Source organism: Salmo salar, unplaced genomic scaffold (genome assembly GCF_905237065.1).
Source record: "Salmo salar unplaced genomic scaffold, Ssal_v3.1, whole genome shotgun sequence".
NCBI classification, from domain to species: Eukaryota; Metazoa; Chordata; class Actinopteri; order Salmoniformes; family Salmonidae; genus Salmo; species Salmo salar.
The window spans coordinates 106815-129062 of NW_025548487.1; the positions used below are offsets into that span (position 1 = coordinate 106815).

Consider the following 22248-nt stretch of genomic DNA (forward strand, 5'->3'; position numbering starts at 1 on the left):
GTCCACCCCCATGCTATTTCAGAATATGGGACATGTCCACCCCGATGCTATTTCAGAATATGGGACATGTCCCCCCCCATGCTATTTCAGAATATGGGACATGTCCACCCCCATGCTATTTCAGAATATGGGACATGTCCCCCCCCCATGCTATTTCAGAATATGGGACACATTAAATCAGAATGTGGGACAGATCAGGACAAAGGAGCAGGTATAACCGGGGATAAAGTGTCGGACGATCGACAGACGGTACTGAAACACACCGGATTAACAACTGTGGAAGTTTTTAATTACACATAAATAAAAGTAAATGCAGATATAATTCACAGTGTCAGATGAATCTGTCCTGTTGTTCGTGTGGTCAGCAGGCCGACGGTTACAACAGAAAACACCGGGACCTAGAAACTGTAGGGTGCTGTTCTGAGGCGGAGCGGCCAGAGAATCTACCACACTGAGTGGACAAAACATTAAGAACACCTGCTCTATCCATGACGGACTGACCAGGTGAATCCAGGTGAAAGATTATGATCCCTTATTGATGTCACTTGTTAAATCCACTTCAATCAGTGTAGATGAAGGGGAGGAGACATGTTAAAGAAGGATTTTTAAGCTTTCAGACAATTGAGACTTGGGGTTGCAACTCAATATTAGGAAGTGCTTAGTCCACTCAGTGTGGCTCTGGCTGCATGAAGTACATAGAACGGACAGTTTGGAAAGACCGTTCTGCAACACACACCCTCTCACACACACACACACACACACACACACACACACACGGTCAGGCCGGCCCCCACAGGAGCCCATGATGATGTCATAGTCTCACCTCTGACCAAAGAGAACATTTAAAGGGGAGGGGCTTAATGGCCAACTCAGCCAATCAGAAATAATGTCCAAAATGATGACATGTCCACTCTGCTGTTCGATTGGCTCCATCAGTGATGATGTTATCCAGCTCAGTCAGAGACATCCTGGTTCTCAAGGATCAGATCTGAAGGAGAGAAGAGGAGGAGGATGAGAGAGGAGGAGGAGGATGAGAGAAGAGGAGGAGGATGAGAGAGGAGGAGGAGGATGAGAGAGAAGAGGAGGAGGATGAGAGGGTGTGTGTGTGTGAGGGTGTGTGTGTGTGTGTGTGAGGGTGTGAGGGTGTGTGTGTGTGTGTAGGTGTGTGTGTGTGTGTGTGTGTGAGGGTGTGTGTGTGTGTGTGTGTGTGTACCTGTCAGTGTGCTGCTGACATTTGTAGGAGAAACGATAAGCACCGCCCCCTTCGCTATCCCAGAATCCACCACCTGCTCCTCCTGAGAGGGAGCGTCCAGGACCGTGGCAGTAAAACTGTCTGTCATTGGCTCCGGAGTCTCGGTGGCTCCGCCTTCTGAGGAACCAATCAGGAAGTTCTGCTCAGGCTCCTCCCCCTGCATCTCCACAACCAGCTGTGATTGGCAGAGAGGCTCTGGAGAGGTGTGGTCAGAGGTGACCGTCTGAATGAAGACGCTGCTGTCGTTGGAACAAACACCCTCCGTCTGAAAACAAAACGCTGCAGTCAGATAATAACTAGTTTCTATGGGAGAGAACATTATTACTAAGGACTAGTTAACCAGGGTTATATTACTGAGGACTAGTTAACCAGGGGTATATTACTAACTAAGGACTAGTTAACCAGGGGTATATTACTGAGGACTAGTTCACCAGGAGTATATTACTAACTAAGGACTAGTTCACCAGGGGTATATTACTGAGGACTAGTTAACCAGGGGTATATTACTGACTAAGGACTAGTTCACCAGGGTTATATTACTAACTAAGGACTAGTTCACCAGGGGTATATTACTAACTAAGGACTAGTTCACCAGGGTTATATTACTAACTAAGGACTAGTTCACCAGGGGTATATTACTAAGGACTAGTTCACCAGGGGTATATTACTAACTAAGGACTAGTTCACCAGGGGTATATTACTGACTAAGGACTAGTTCACCAGGGGTATATTACTAACTAAGGACTAGTTCACCAGGGGTATATTACTAACTAAGGACTAGTTCACCAGGGGTATATTACTAACTAAGGACTAGTTCACCAGGGGTATATTACTAACTAAGGACTAGTTCACCAGGGGTATATTACTAACTAAGGACTAGTTCACCAGGGGTATATTACTAACTAAGGACTAGTTCACCAGGGGTATATTACTAACTAAGGACTAGTTCACCAGGGGTATATTACTAACTAAGGACTAGTTCACCAGGGGTATATTACTGACTAAGGACTAGTTCACCAGGGGTATATTACTAACTAAGGACTAGTGAGGGAACGTTATTTATAATAATATTACTGAGGGAACGTTATTTATAATAATATTACTGAGGGAACGTTATTTATAATAATATTACTGAGGGAACGTTATTTATAATAATATTACTGAGGGAACGTTATTTATAATAATATTACTGAGGGAGGGAACGTTATTTATAATAATATTACTGAGGGAACGTTATTTATAATAATATTACTGAGGGAACGTTATTTATAATAATATTACTGAGGGAGTGAACGTTATTTATAATAATATTACTGAGGGAACGTTATTTATAATAATATTACTGAGGGAACGTTATTTATAATAATATTACTGAGGGAACGTTATTTATAATAATATTACTGAGGGAACGTTATTTATAATAATATTACTGAGGGAACGTTATTTATAATAATATTACTGAGGGAACGTTATTTATAATAATATTACTGAGGGAACGTTATTTATAATAATATTACTGAGGGAACGTTATTTATAATAATATTACTGAGGGAAGAACGTTATTTATAATAATATTACTGAGGGAGGGGAAACGTTATTTATAATAATATTACTGAGGGAGGGAACGTTATTTATAATAATATTACTGAGGGAACGTTATTTATAATAATATTACTGAGGGAACGTTATTTATAATAATATTACTGAGGGGAACGTTATTTATAATAATATTACTGAGGGAACGTTATTTATAATAATATTACTGAGGGAACGTTATTTATAATAATATTACTGAGGGAGACGTTATTTATAATAATATTACTGAGGGAACGTTATTTATAATAATATTACTGAGGAGAGAACGTTATTTATAATAATATTACTGAGGGAGGGAACGTTATTTATAATAATATTACTGAGGGAACGTTATTTATAATAATATTACTGAGGGAACGTTATTTATAATAATATTACTGAGGGAGGGAACGTTATTTATAATAATATTACTGAGGGAACGTTATTTATAATAATATTACTGAGGGAACGTTATTTATAATAATATTACTGAGGGAGGGAACGTTATTTATAATAATATTACTGAGGGAGGGAACGTTATTTATAATAATATTACTGAGGGAACGTTATTTATAATAATATTACTGAGGGAGGGAACGTTATTTATAATAATATTACTGAGGGAACGTTATTTATAATAATATTACTGAGGGAACGTTATTTATAATAATATTACTGAGGGAACGTTATTTATAATAATATTACTGAGGGAACGTTATTTATAATAATATTACTGAGGGAACGTTATTTATAATAATATTACTGAGGGAACGTTATTTATAATAATATTACTGAGGGAGGGAACGTTATTTATAATAATATTACTGAGGGAGGGAACGTTATTTATAATAATATTACTGAGGGAACGTTATTTATAATAATATTACTGAGGGAGGGAACGTTATTTATAATAATATTACTGAGGGAGAACGTTATTTATAATAATATTACTGAGGGAACGTTATTTATAATAATATTACTGAGGGAGGGAACGTTATTTATAATAATATTACTGAGGGAGGGAACGTTATTTATAATAATATTACTGAGGGACGTTATTTATAATAATATTACTGAGGAGGGAACGTTATTTATAATAATATTACTGAGGGAGGGAACGTTATTTATAATAATATTACTGAGGGAACGTTATTTATAATAATATTACTGAGGGAACGTTATTTATAATAATATTACTGAGGGAGGGAACGTTATTTATAATAATATTACTGAGGGAGGGAACGTTATTTATAATAATATTACTGAGGGGAACGTTATTTATAATAATATTACTGAGGAGGGAACGTTATTTATAATAATATTACTGAGGAGGGAACGTTATTTATAATAATATTACTGAGGGAGAACGTTATTTATAATAATATTACTGAGGGAACGTTATTTATAATAATATTACTGAGGGAGCGTTATTTATAATAATATTACTGAGGGAACGTTATTTATAATAATATTACTGAGGGAACGTTATTTATAATAATATTACTGAGGGAGCGTTATTTATAATAATATTACTGAGGGGAACGTTATTTATAATAATATTACTGAGGGAACGTTATTTATAATAATATTACTGAGGGAACGTTATTTATAATAATATTACTGAGGAGGGAACGTTATTTATAATAATATTACTGAGGGAACGTTATTTATAATAATATTACTGAGGGAACGTTATTTATAATAATATTACTGAGGGAACGTTATTTATAATAATATTACTGAGGGGGAACGTTATTTATAATAATATTACTGAGGGAACGTTATTTATAATAATATTACTGAGGGAGGGAACGTTATTTATAATAATATTACTGAGGGAGGGAACGTTATTTATAATAATATTACTGAGGGAACGTTATTTATAATAATATTACTGAGGGAGGGAACGTTATTTATAATAATATTACTGAGGGAACGTTATTTATAATAATATTACTGAGGGAACGTTATTTATAATAATATTACTGAGGGAGAACGTTATTTATAATAATATTACTGAGGGGGAACGTTATTTATAATAATATTACTGAGGGAGGGAACGTTATTTATAATAATATTACTGAGGGAACGTTATTTATAATAATATTACTGAGGGAACGTTATTTATAATAATATTACTGAGGGAACGTTATTTATAATAATATTACTGAGGGAGGGAACGTTATTTATAATAATATTACTGAGGGAACGTTATTTATAATAATATTACTGAGGGAACGTTATTTATAATAATATTACTGAGGGAACGTTATTTATAATAATATTACTGAGGGAACGTTATTTATAATAATATTACTGAGGGAGGAACGTTATTTATAATAATATTACTGAGGAGGGAACGTTATTTATAATAATATTACTGAGGGAACGTTATTTATAATAATATTACTGAGGGAACGTTATTTATAATAATATTACTGAGGGAGGGAACGTTATTTATAATAATATTACTGAGGGAACGTTATTTATAATAATATTACTGAGGGAACGTTATTTATAATAATATTACTGAGGAGGAACGTTATTTATAATAATATTACTGAGGGAGCGTTATTTATAATAATATTACTGAGGGAACGTTATTTATAATAATATTACTGAGGGAGAACGTTATTTATAATAATATTACTGAGGAGGGAACGTTATTTATAATAATATTACTGAGGGAACGTTATTTATAATAATATTACTGAGGGAGGGAACGTTATTTATAATAATATTACTGAGGGAACGTTATTTATAATAATATTACTGAGGGAGGGAACGTTATTTATAATAATATTACTGAGGGAGGGAACGTTATTTATAATAATATTACTGAGGGAACGTTATTTATAATAATATTACTGAGGGAACGTTATTTATAATAATATTACTGAGGGAACGTTATTTATAATAATATTACTGAGGGAGGGAACGTTATTTATAATAATATTACTGAGGGAACGTTATTTATAATAATATTACTGAGGGAACGTTATTTATAATAATATTACTGAGGGAACGTTATTTATAATAATATTACTGAGGGAACGTTATTTATAATAATATTACTGAGGGAACGTTATTTATAATAATATTACTGAGGGAGGAACGTTATTTATAATAATATTACTGAGGGAACGTTATTTATAATAATATTACTGAGGAGGGAACGTTATTTATAATAATATTACTGAGGAGGGAACGTTATTTATAATAATATTACTGAGGGAACGTTATTTATAATAATATTACTGAGGGAGGAACGTTATTTATAATAATATTACTGAGGGAACGTTATTTATAATAATATTACTGAGGGAACGTTATTTATAATAATATTACTGAGGGAGAACGTTATTTATAATAATATTACTGAGGGAACGTTATTTATAATAATATTACTGAGGGAACGTTATTTATAATAATATTACTGAGGGAACGTTATTTATAATAATATTACTGAGGGAACGTTATTTATAATAATATTACTGAGGGGAACGTTATTTATAATAATATTACTGAGGGAGGGAACGTTATTTATAATAATATTACTGAGGGAACGTTATTTATAATAATATTACTGAGGGGAACGTTATTTATAATAATATTACTGAGGGAACGTTATTTATAATAATATTACTGAGGGAGGAACGTTATTTATAATAATATTACTGAGGGAACGTTATTTATAATAATATTACTGAGGGAACGTTATTTATAATAATATTACTGAGGGAGGGAACGTTATTTATAATAATATTACTGAGGGAACGTTATTTATAATAATATTACTGAGGGAACGTTATTTATAATAATATTACTGAGGGAGGGAACGTTATTTATAATAATATTACTGAGGGAACGTTATTTATAATAATATTACTGAGGGAACGTTATTTATAATAATATTACTGAGGGAGGGAACGTTATTTATAATAATATTACTGAGGGAACGTTATTTATAATAATATTACTGAGGGAACGTTATTTATAATAATATTACTGAGGGAGCGTTATTTATAATAATATTACTGAGGGAACGTTATTTATAATAATATTACTGAGGGAACGTTATTTATAATAATATTACTGAGGGAACGTTATTTATAATAATATTACTGAGGGGGAACGTTATTTATAATAATATTACTGAGGGAACGTTATTTATAATAATATTACTGAGGGAACGTTATTTATAATAATATTACTGAGGGAACGTTATTTATAATAATATTACTGAGGAGGGAACGTTATTTATAATAATATTACTGAGGGAACGTTATTTATAATAATATTACTGAGGGAACGTTATTTATAATAATATTACTGAGGGAGCGTTATTTATAATAATATTACTGAGGGAACGTTATTTATAATAATATTACTGAGGGAACGTTATTTATAATAATATTACTGAGGGAGGAACGTTATTTATAATAATATTACTGAGGGAACGTTATTTATAATAATATTACTGAGGGAACGTTATTTATAATAATATTACTGAGGGAGGGAACGTTATTTATAATAATATTACTGAGGGAGGGAACGTTATTTATAATAATATTACTGAGGGAACGTTATTTATAATAATATTACTGAGGGAACGTTATTTATAATAATATTACTGAGGGAGGGAACGTTATTTATAATAATATTACTGAGGGGGAACGTTATTTATAATAATATTACTGAGGGAACGTTATTTATAATAATATTACTGAGGGGGGAACGTTATTTATAATAATATTACTGAGGGAACGTTATTTATAATAATATTACTGAGGGAACGTTATTTATAATAATATTACTGAGGGAGGACGTTATTTATAATAATATTACTGAGGGAACGTTATTTATAATAATATTACTGAGGGAACGTTATTTATAATAATATTACTGGGAGGGAACGTTATTTATAATAATATTACTGAGGGAACGTTATTTATAATAATATTACTGAGGGAACGTTATTTATAATAATATTACTGAGGGAGGGAACGTTATTTATAATAATATTACTGAGGGGGAACGTTATTTATAATAATATTACTGAGGGAACGTTATTTATAATAATATTACTGAGGGAACGTTATTTATAATAATATTACTGAGGGAACGTTATTTATAATAATATTACTGAGGGGGAACGTTATTTATAATAATATTACTGAGGGGGGAACGTTATTTATAATAATATTACTGAGGGAACGTTATTTATAATAATATTACTGAGGGAGCGTTATTTATAATAATATTACTGAGGGGGAACGTTATTTATAATAATATTACTGAGGGAACGTTATTTATAATAATATTACTGAGGGGGGAACGTTATTTATAATAATATTACTGAGGGAACGTTATTTATAATAATATTACTGAGGGAACGTTATTTATAATAATATTACTGAGGGAGGGAACGTTATTTATAATAATATTACTGAGGGAACGTTATTTATAATAATATTACTGAGGGAACGTTATTTATAATAATATTACTGAGGAGGGAACGTTATTTATAATAATATTACTGAGGGGAACGTTATTTATAATAATATTACTGAGGGAGCGTTATTTATAATAATATTACTGAGGGAGCGTTATTTATAATAATATTACTGAGGGAACGTTATTTATAATAATATTACTGAGGGAACGTTATTTATAATAATATTACTGAGGGAGGAACGTTATTTATAATAATATTACTGAGGGAACGTTATTTATAATAATATTACTGAGGGAGCGTTATTTATAATAATATTACTGAGGAGGGAACGTTATTTATAATAATATTACTGAGGAGGGAACGTTATTTATAATAATATTACTGAGGGAACGTTATTTATAATAATATTACTGAGGGAACGTTATTTATAATAATATTACTGAGGAGGAACGTTATTTATAATAATATTACTGAGGGAGCGTTATTTATAATAATATTACTGAGGGAGACGTTATTTATAATAATATTACTGAGGGAGCGTTATTTATAATAATATTACTGAGGGAACGTTATTTATAATAATATTACTGAGGGAGGGAACGTTATTTATAATAATATTACTGAGGGAGGAACGTTATTTATAATAATATTACTGAGGGAACGTTATTTATAATAATATTACTGAGGGAGGGAACGTTATTTATAATAATATTACTGAGGGAGGACGTTATTTATAATAATATTACTGAGGGAACGTTATTTATAATAATATTACTGAGGGAACGTTATTTATAATAATATTACTGAGGGAGCGTTATTTATAATAATATTACTGAGGAGGGAACGTTATTTATAATAATATTACTGAGGGAGCGTTATTTATAATAATATTACTGAGGGGGAACGTTATTTATAATAATATTACTGAGGGAACGTTATTTATAATAATATTACTGAGGGAACGTTATTTATAATAATATTACTGAGGAGGGAACGTTATTTATAATAATATTACTGGAGGGAACGTTATTTATAATAATATTACTGAGGGAAGCGTTATTTATAATAATATTACTGAGGGAACGTTATTTATAATAATATTACTGAGGGAGGGAACGTTATTTATAATAATATTACTGAGGGAGGGAACGTTATTTATAATAATATTACTGAGGGAGGGAACGTTATTTATAATAATATTACTGAGGGAACGTTATTTATAATAATATTACTGAGGGAAAACGTTATTTATAATAATATTACTGAGGGAACGTTATTTATAATAATATTACTGAGGGAGACGTTATTTATAATAATATTACTGAGGGAGGGAACGTTATTTATAATAATATTACTGAGGGAGGAACGTTATTTATAATAATATTACTGAGGGAACGTTATTTATAATAATATTACTGAGGAGGAACGTTATTTATAATAATATTACTGGGAGGGAACGTTATTTATAATAATATTACTGAGGGAACGTTATTTATAATAATATTACTGAGGGAAACGTTATTTATAATAATATTACTGAGGGAGCGTTATTTATAATAATATTACTGAGGGAACGTTATTTATAATAATATTACTGAGGGGAACGTTATTTATAATAATATTACTGAGGGAACGTTATTTATAATAATATTACTGAGGGAACGTTATTTATAATAATATTACTGAGGAGGGAACGTTATTTATAATAATATTACTGAGGAGGAACGTTATTTATAATAATATTACTGAGGGAACGTTATTTATAATAATATTACTGAGGGAACGTTATTTATAATAATATTACTGAGGGAACGTTATTTATAATAATATTACTGAGGGAACGTTATTTATAATAATATTACTGAGGGAACGTTATTTATAATAATATTACTGAGGGAGGGAACGTTATTTATAATAATATTACTGAGGGAACGTTATTTATAATAATATTACTGAGGGAACGTTATTTATAATAATATTACTGAGGGAACGTTATTTATAATAATATTACTGAGGGAACGTTATTTATAATAATATTACTGAGGGAGGAACGTTATTTATAATAATATTACTGAGGGAACGTTATTTATAATAATATTACTGAGGGAACGTTATTTATAATAATATTACTGAGGGAGCGTTATTTATAATAATATTACTGAGGGGACGTTATTTATAATAATATTACTGAGGGAAACGTTATTTATAATAATATTACTGGAGGGAACGTTATTTATAATAATATTACTGAGGGAACGTTATTTATAATAATATTACTGAGGGAGCGTTATTTATAATAATATTACTGAGGAGGACGTTATTTATAATAATATTACTGAGGGAACGTTATTTATAATAATATTACTGAGGGAGGAACGTTATTTATAATAATATTACTGAGGGAACGTTATTTATAATAATATTACTGAGGGAGACGTTATTTATAATAATATTACTGAGGGAGCGTTATTTATAATAATATTACTGAGGGAGCGTTATTTATAATAATATTACTGAGGGAACGTTATTTATAATAATATTACTGAGGGAACGTTATTTATAATAATATTACTGAGGGAACGTTATTTATAATAATATTACTGAGGAGGACGTTATTTATAATAATATTACTGGAGGGAACGTTATTTATAATAATATTACTGAGGGGAACGTTATTTATAATAATATTACTGAGGGAACGTTATTTATAATAATATTACTGAGGGAACGTTATTTATAATAATATTACTGAGGGAGCGTTATTTATAATAATATTACTGAGGGAACGTTATTTATAATAATATTACTGAGGGAACGTTATTTATAATAATATTACTGAGGGAACGTTATTTATAATAATATTACTGAGGAGGGAACGTTATTTATAATAATATTACTGAGGGAGGGAACGTTATTTATAATAATATTACTGAGGGAACGTTATTTATAATAATATTACTGAGGGAACGTTATTTATAATAATATTACTGAGGGAGCGTTATTTATAATAATATTACTGAGGGAACGTTATTTATAATAATATTACTGAGGGAGCGTTATTTATAATAATATTACTGAGGGGAACGTTATTTATAATAATATTACTGAGGGAACGTTATTTATAATAATATTACTGAGGGAACGTTATTTATAATAATATTACTGAGGGAGCGTTATTTATAATAATATTACTGAGGGGGAACGTTATTTATAATAATATTACTGAGGGAACGTTATTTATAATAATATTACTGAGGGAGAACGTTATTTATAATAATATTACTGAGGGAGGGACGTTATTTATAATAATATTACTGAGGGAACGTTATTTATAATAATATTACTGAGGGAACGTTATTTATAATAATATTACTGAGGGAACGTTATTTATAATAATATTACTGAGGGAACGTTATTTATAATAATATTACTGAGGGAGGAACGTTATTTATAATAATATTACTGAGGGAGCGTTATTTATAATAATATTACTGAGGGAACGTTATTTATAATAATATTACTGAGGAGGAACGTTATTTATAATAATATTACTGAGGGAACGTTATTTATAATAATATTACTGAGGGAACGTTATTTATAATAATATTACTGAGGGAGGGAACGTTATTTATAATAATATTACTGAGGGAACGTTATTTATAATAATATTACTGAGGGAACGTTATTTATAATAATATTACTGAGGGGAACGTTATTTATAATAATATTACTGAGGGGGAACGTTATTTATAATAATATTACTGAGGGAACGTTATTTATAATAATATTACTGAGGGAGCGTTATTTATAATAATATTACTGAGGGAACGTTATTTATAATAATATTACTGAGGGAGCGTTATTTATAATAATATTACTGAGGGAGCGTTATTTATAATAATATTACTGAGGGAACGTTATTTATAATAATATTACTGAGGGAACGTTATTTATAATAATATTACTGAGGGAACGTTATTTATAATAATATTACTGAGGGAGGGAACGTTATTTATAATAATATTACTGAGGGGAACGTTATTTATAATAATATTACTGAGGGAACGTTATTTATAATAATATTACTGAGGGAACGTTATTTATAATAATATTACTGAGGGGGAACGTTATTTATAATAATATTACTGAGGGAACGTTATTTATAATAATATTACTGAGGGAACGTTATTTATAATAATATTACTGAGGGGAACGTTATTTATAATAATATTACTGAGGGAACGTTATTTATAATAATATTACTGAGGGAACGTTATTTATAATAATATTACTGAGGAGGAACGTTATTTATAATAATATTACTGAGGGAACGTTATTTATAATAATATTACTGAGGGAGCGTTATTTATAATAATATTACTGAGGGAACGTTATTTATAATAATATTACTGAGGGAACGTTATTTATAATAATATTACTGAGGGAGCGTTATTTATAATAATATTACTGAGGAGGGAACGTTATTTATAATAATATTACTGAGGGAACGTTATTTATAATAATATTACTGAGGGAGGGCGTTATTTATAATAATATTACTGAGGGAACGTTATTTATAATAATATTACTGAGGGAGCGTTATTTATAATAATATTACTGAGGGAGGGAACGTTATTTATAATAATATTACTGAGGGAGCGTTATTTATAATAATATTACTGAGGGAACGTTATTTATAATAATATTACTGAGGGGAACGTTATTTATAATAATATTACTGAGGGAACGTTATTTATAATAATATTACTGAGGGAACGTTATTTATAATAATATTACTGAGGGAACGTTATTTATAATAATATTACTGAGGAGGGAACGTTATTTATAATAATATTACTGAGGGAACGTTATTTATAATAATATTACTGAGGAGGACGTTATTTATAATAATATTACTGAGGGAACGTTATTTATAATAATATTACTGAGGGAGCGTTATTTATAATAATATTACTGAGGGAACGTTATTTATAATAATATTACTGAGGGAACGTTATTTATAATAATATTACTGAGGGAGGGACGTTATTTATAATAATATTACTGAGGGAACGTTATTTATAATAATATTACTGAGGAGACGTTATTTATAATAATATTACTGAGGGAACGTTATTTATAATAATATTACTGAGGGAGGAACGTTATTTATAATAATATTACTGAGGGAACGTTATTTATAATAATATTACTGAGGGAAGGAACGTTATTTATAATAATATTACTGAGGGAACGTTATTTATAATAATATTACTGAGGGAGCGTTATTTATAATAATATTACTGAGGGAACGTTATTTATAATAATATTACTGAGGGAACGTTATTTATAATAATATTACTGAGGGAGGGAACGTTATTTATAATAATATTACTGAGGGGACGTTATTTATAATAATATTACTGAGGGAACGTTATTTATAATAATATTACTGAGGGAAGCGTTATTTATAATAATATTACTGAGGGAGGAACGTTATTTATAATAATATTACTGAGGGAACGTTATTTATAATAATATTACTGAGGGAACGTTATTTATAATAATATTACTGAGGGAGGAACGTTATTTATAATAATATTACTGAGGGAACGTTATTTATAATAATATTACTGAGGGAACGTTATTTATAATAATATTACTGAGGGAACGTTATTTATAATAATATTACTGAGGGAGCGTTATTTATAATAATATTACTGAGGGAGGGAACGTTATTTATAATAATATTACTGAGGGAACGTTATTTATAATAATATTACTGAGGGAGCGTTATTTATAATAATATTACTGAGGGAGGGAACGTTATTTATAATAATATTACTGAGGGAACGTTATTTATAATAATATTACTGAGGGAACGTTATTTATAATAATATTACTGAGGGAACGTTATTTATAATAATATTACTGAGGGAGGGAACGTTATTTATAATAATATTACTGAGGGAACGTTATTTATAATAATATTACTGAGGGAACGTTATTTATAATAATATTACTGAGGGAGGGAACGTTATTTATAATAATATTACTGAGGGAACGTTATTTATAATAATATTACTGAGGGAGGGAACGTTATTTATAATAATATTACTGAGGGAACGTTATTTATAATAATATTACTGAGGGAGCGTTATTTATAATAATATTACTGAGGGAACGTTATTTATAATAATATTACTGAGGGAACGTTATTTATAATAATATTACTGAGGGAGGGAACGTTATTTATAATAATATTACTGAGGGAACGTTATTTATAATAATATTACTGAGGGAACGTTATTTATAATAATATTACTGAGGGAACGTTATTTATAATAATATTACTGAGGGAACGTTATTTATAATAATATTACTGAGGGAACGTTATTTATAATAATATTACTGAGGGAGGGAACGTTATTTATAATAATATTACTGAGGGGAACGTTATTTATAATAATATTACTGAGGGAGCGTTATTTATAATAATATTACTGAGGGAACGTTATTTATAATAATATTACTGAGGGAGCGTTATTTATAATAATATTACTGAGGAGGGAACGTTATTTATAATAATATTACTGAGGGAGGGAACGTTATTTATAATAATATTACTGAGGGAACGTTATTTATAATAATATTACTGAGGGGGGAACGTTATTTATAATAATATTACTGAGGAGAACGTTATTTATAATAATATTACTGAGGGAACGTTATTTATAATAATATTACTGAGGGAACGTTATTTATAATAATATTACTGAGGGAGCGTTATTTATAATAATATTACTGAGGGAGGAACGTTATTTATAATAATATTACTGAGGGAGGCGTTATTTATAATAATATTACTGAGGGAACGTTATTTATAATAATATTACTGAGGGAACGTTATTTATAATAATATTACTGAGGAGGGAACGTTATTTATAATAATATTACTGAGGGGGAACGTTATTTATAATAATATTACTGAGGGGAACGTTATTTATAATAATATTACTGAGGGAACGTTATTTATAATAATATTACTGAGGGAACGTTATTTATAATAATATTACTGAGGGAACGTTATTTATAATAATATTACTGAGGGAACGTTATTTATAATAATATTACTGAGGAGAGGACGTTATTTATAATAATATTACTGAGGGAACGTTATTTATAATAATATTACTGAGGGAACGTTATTTATAATAATATTACTGAGGGAACGTTATTTATAATAATATTACTGAGGGAACGTTATTTATAATAATATTACTGAGGGAGGAACGTTATTTATAATAATATTACTGAGGGAACGTTATTTATAATAATATTACTGAGGGAGGAACGTTATTTATAATAATATTACTGAGGGAACGTTATTTATAATAATATTACTGAGGGAACGTTATTTATAATAATATTACTGAGGGAGGAACGTTATTTATAATAATATTACTGAGGGAACGTTATTTATAATAATATTACTGAGGGAGGAACGTTATTTATAATAATATTACTGAGGGAACGTTATTTATAATAATATTACTGAGGGAACGTTATTTATAATAATATTACTGAGGGAGGGAACGTTATTTATAATAATATTACTGAGGGAGCGTTTTTATATAATATTACTGAGGAACGTTATTTATAATAATATTACTGAGGGGGAACGTTATTTATAATAATATTACTGAGGGAGGAACGTTATTTATAATAATATTACTGAGGGAGGAACGTTATTTATAATAATATTACTGAGGGGGAACGTTATTTATAATAATATTACTGAGGGAACGTTATTTATAATAATATTACTGAGGGAACGTTATTTATAATAATATTACTGAGGGAACGTTATTTATAATAATATTACTGAGGGAGGACGTTATTTATAATAATATTACTGAGGGAGGAACGTTATTTATAATAATATTACTGAGGGAGCGTTATTTATAATAATATTACTGAGGGGAACGTTATTTATAATAATATTACTGAGGGAACGTTATTTATAATAATATTACTGAGGGAGGGAACGTTATTTATAATAATATTACTGAGGAGGGAACGTTATTTATAATAATATTACTGAGGGAAACGTTATTTATAATAATATTACTGAGGGAACGTTATTTATAATAATATTACTGAGGGGGAACGTTATTTATAATAATATTACTGAGGGAACGTTATTTATAATAATATTACTGAGGGAGGGAACGTTATTTATAATAATATTACTGAGGGAACGTTATTTATAATAATATTACTGAGGAGGAACGTTATTTATAATAATATTACTGAGGGAACGTTATTTATAATAATATTACTGAGGGAACGTTATTTATAATAATATTACTGAGGGAACGTTATTTATAATAATATTACTGAGGGAACGTTATTTATAATAATATTACTGAGGGAACGTTATTTATAATAATATTACTGAGGAGGAACGTTATTTATAATAATATTACTGAGGAGGAACGTTATTTATAATAATATTACTGAGGGGGAACGTTATTTATAATAATATTACTGAGGGAACGTTATTTATAATAATATTACTGAGGGAGGGAACGTTATTTATAATAATATTACTGAGGGAACGTTATTTATAATAATATTACTGAGGGAACGTTATTTATAATAATATTACTGAGGGAACGTTATTTATAATAATATTACTGAGGGAACGTTATTTATAATAATATTACTGAGGGAACGTTATTTATAATAATATTACTGAGGGGGAACGTTATTTATAATAATATTACTGAGGGGAACGTTATTTATAATAATATTACTGAGGGAGCGTTATTTATAATAATATTACTGAGGGAACGTTATTTATAATAATATTACTGAGGGAGGGAACGTTATTTATAATAATATTACTGAGGGAACGTTATTTATAATAATATTACTGAGGGAGGGAACGTTATTTATAATAATATTACTGAGGGAACGTTATTTATAATAATATTACTGAGGGAGGGAACGTTATTTATAATAATATTACTGAGGGAACGTTATTTATAATAATATTACTGAGGGAACGTTATTTATAATAATATTACTGAGGAGGGAACGTTATTTATAATAATATTACTGAGGGGAACGTTATTTATAATAATATTACTGAGGGAAGCGTTATTTATAATAATATTACTGAGGGAGGGAACGTTATTTATAATAATATTACTGAGGGAACGTTATTTATAATAATATTACTGAGGGAACGTTATTTATAATAATATTACTGAGGGAACGTTATTTATAATAATATTACTGAGGGAGGGAACGTTATTTATAATAATATTACTGAGGGAACGTTATTTATAATAATATTACTGGAGGGAACGTTATTTATAATAATATTACTGAGGGAACGTTATTTATAATAATATTACTGGAGGGAACGTTATTTATAATAATATTACTGAGGGAACGTTATTTATAATAATATTACTGAGGGAACGTTATTTATAATAATATTACTGAGGGAACGTTATTTATAATAATATTACTGAGGGAGCGTTATTTATAATAATATTACTGAGGAGGGAACGTTATTTATAATAATATTACTGAGGGGGAACGTTATTTATAATAATATTACTGAGGGAGGACGTTATTTATAATAATATTACTGAGGGGGAACGTTATTTATAATAATATTACTGAGGGAGCGTTATTTATAATAATATTACTGAGGGAGGAACGTTATTTATAATAATATTACTGAGGGAACGTTATTTATAATAATATTACTGAGGGAACGTTATTTATAATAATATTACTGAGGGAGGGAACGTTATTTATAATAATATTACTGGGAGGGAACGTTATTTATAATAATATTACTGAGGGAACGTTATTTATAATAATATTACTGAGGGGGGAACGTTATTTATAATAATATTACTGAGGGAACGTTATTTATAATAATATTACTGAGGGAACGTTATTTATAATAATATTACTGAGGGGGGAACGTTATTTATAATAATATTACTGAGGGGGAACGTTATTTATAATAATATTACTGAGGGAACGTTATTTATAATAATATTACTGAGGGAGGAACGTTATTTATAATAATATTACTGAGGGAGCGTTATTTATAATAATATTACTGAGGGAACGTTATTTATAATAATATTACTGAGGGAACGTTATTTATAATAATATTACTGAGGGAAACGTTATTTATAATAATATTACTGAGGGAACGTTATTTATAATAATATTACTGAGGGAGGGAACGTTATTTATAATAATATTACTGAGGGAACGTTATTTATAATAATATTACTGAGGGAGGGAACGTTATTTATAATAATATTACTGAGGGGAACGTTATTTATAATAATATTACTGAGGGAGGGAACGTTATTTATAATAATATTACTGAGGGAACGTTATTTATAATAATATTACTGAGGGAGGGAACGTTATTTATAATAATATTACTGAGGGGAACGTTATTTATAATAATATTACTGAGGGAGGGACGTTATTTATAATAATATTACTGAGGGAGCGTTATTTATAATAATATTACTGAGGGAACGTTATTTATAATAATATTACTGAGGAGGAACGTTATTTATAATAATATTACTGAGGGAACGTTATTTATAATAATATTACTGAGGGAGCGTTATTTATAATAATATTACTGAGGAGGGAACGTTATTTATAATAATATTACTGAGGGAACGTTATTTATAATAATATTACTGAGGGAGGGAACGTTATTTATAATAATATTACTGAGGGAACGTTATTTATAATAATATTACTGAGGGAACGTTATTTATAATAATATTACTGAGGGAACGTTATTTATAATAATATTACTGAGGGAACGTTATTTATAATAATATTACTGAGGGAGGAACGTTATTTATAATAATATTACTGAGGGAACGTTATTTATAATAATATTACTGAGGAGGGAACGTTATTTATAATAATATTACTGAGGGAACGTTATTTATAATAATATTACTGAGGGAACGTTATTTATAATAATATTACTGAGGGAACGTTATTTATAATAATATTACTGAGGGAACGTTATTTATAATAATATTACTGAGGGAACGTTATTTATAATAATATTACTGAGGGAACGTTATTTATAATAATATTACTGAGGGAACGTTATTTATAATAATATTACTGAGGGAACGTTATTTATAATAATATTACTGAGGGAGGGAACGTTATTTATAATAATATTACTGAGGGAGGGAACGTTATTTATAATAATATTACTGAGGGAACGTTATTTATAATAATATTACTGAGGGGGAACGTTATTTATAATAATATTACTGAGGGAACGTTATTTATAATAATATTACTGAGGGAACGTTATTTATAATAATATTACTGAGGGAGGGAACGTTATTTATAATAATATTACTGAGGGAGGGAACGTTATTTATAATAATATTACTGAGGGAGCGTTATTTATAATAATATTACTGAGGAGGGAACGTTATTTATAATAATATTACTGAGGGAACGTTATTTATAATAATATTACTGAGGGAGGCGTTATTTATAATAATATTACTGAGGGAGCGTTATTTATAATAATATTACTGAGGGAGGGACGTTATTTATAATAATATTACTGAGGAGGGAACGTTATTTATAATAATATTACTGAGGGAGGCGTTATTTATAATAATATTACTGAGGGAACGTTATTTATAATAATATTACTGAGGGAGCGTTATTTATATAATATTACTGAGGGAACGTTATTTATAATAATATTACTGAGGGAGCGTTATTTATAATAATATTACTGAGGGAGCGTTATTTATAATAATATTACTGAGGAGGGAACGTTATTTATAATAATATTACTGAGGGAACGTTATTTATAATAATATTACTGAGGGAACGTTATTTATAATAATATTACTGAGGGGGAACGTTATTTATAATAATATTACTGAGGGAACGTTATTTATAATAATATTACTGAGGGAACGTTATTTATAATAATATTACTGAGGGAAGAACGTTATTTATAATAATATTACTGAGGGAACGTTATTTATAATAATATTACTGAGGGAGGGAACGTTATTTATAATAATATTACTGAGGGAACGTTATTTATAATAATATTACTGAGGGAACGTTATTTATAATAATATTACTGAGGGAGGGAACGTTATTTATAATAATATTACTGAGGGGACGTTATTTATAATAATATTACTGAGGGAGGGAACGTTATTTATAATAATATTACTGAGGGAACGTTATTTATAATAATATTACTGAGGGAACGTTATTTATAATAATATTACTGAGGGAGGGAACGTTATTTATAATAATATTACTGAGGGAACGTTATTTATAATAATATTACTGAGGGAGGGAACGTTATTTATAATAATATTACTGAGGGAACGTTATTTATAATAATATTACTGAGGGGGAACGTTATTTATAATAATATTACTGAGGGAGCGTTATTTATAATAATATTACTGAGGGAACGTTATTTATAATAATATTACTAGAGGGAACGTTATTTATAATAATATTACTGAGGGAACGTTATTTATAATAATATTACTGAGGGAAGGACGTTATTTATAATAATATTACTGAGGGAACGTTATTTATAATAATATTACTGAGGGAACGTTATTTATAATAATATTACTGAGGGAGGAACGTTATTTATAATAATATTACTGAGGGAACGTTATTTATAATAATATTACTGAGGGAACGTTATTTATAATAATATTACTGAGGGAGGGACGTTATTTATAATAATATTACTGAGGGAACGTTATTTATAATAATATTACTGAGGGAACGTTATTTATAATAATATTACTGAGGGAGGGAACGTTATTTATAATAATATTACTGAGGGAACGTTATTTATAATAATATTACTGAGGGAACGTTATTTATAATAATATTACTGAGGGAACGTTATTTATAATAATATTACTGAGGGAACGTTATTTATAATAATATTACTGAGGGAACGTTATTTATAATAATATTACTGAGGGAACGTTATTTATAATAATATTACTGAGGGAACGTTATTTATAATAATATTACTGAGGGAACGTTATTTATAATAATATTACTGAGGGAACGTTATTTATAATAATATTACTGAGGGAACGTTATTTATAATAATATTACTGAGGGAACGTTATTTATAATAATATTACTGAGGGAACGTTATTTATAATAATATTACTGAGGGAACGTTATTTATAATAATATTACTGAGGGAGTGAACGTTATTTATAATAATATTACTGAGGGAACGTTATTTATAATAATATTACTGAGGGAGGGAACGTTATTTATAATAATATTACTGAGGGAACGTTATTTATAATAATATTACTGAGGGAACGTTATTTATAATAATATTACTGAGGGAGGGAACGTTATTTATAATAATATTACTGAGGGAACGTTATTTATAATAATATTACTGAGGAGGAACGTTATTTATAATAATATTACTGAGGAGGAACGTTATTTATAATAATATTACTGAGGGGAACGTTATTTATAATAATATTACTGAGGAGGGAACGTTATTTATAATAATATTACTGAGGGAACGTTATTTATAATAATATTACTGAGGGGAACGTTATTTATAATAATATTACTGAGGGAGGGAACGTTATTTATAATAATATTACTGAGGGAACGTTATTTATAATAATATTACTGAGGGAACGTTATTTATAATAATATTACTGAGGGAACGTTATTTATAATAATATTACTGAGGGAGGAACGTTATTTATAATAATATTACTGAGGGGGAACGTTATTTATAATAATATTACTGAGGGAACGTTATTTATAATAATATTACTGAGGGAACGTTATTTATAATAATATTACTGAGGAGGGAACGTTATTT

General features: G+C 28.3%; 1 protein-coding gene across 1 annotated transcript in view; it reads right to left on the reverse strand.

Moving 5' to 3' along the window:
- Positions 1 to 267: 267 nt before the first annotated feature.
- Positions 268 to 22248, reverse strand: part of LOC106594134 (cyclin-D-binding Myb-like transcription factor 1) — a gene marked incomplete at its 5' end in the record, with an annotated part of 66662 nt that continues 44681 nt past the window's right edge. Inside the window, 2 exon segments of the mRNA XM_045712434.1 lie at positions 268 to 988; positions 1214 to 1517. Of these exon segments, the coding sequence (XP_045568390.1) occupies positions 954 to 988; positions 1214 to 1517 (339 nt within the window). The 3' untranslated portion in view covers positions 268 to 953.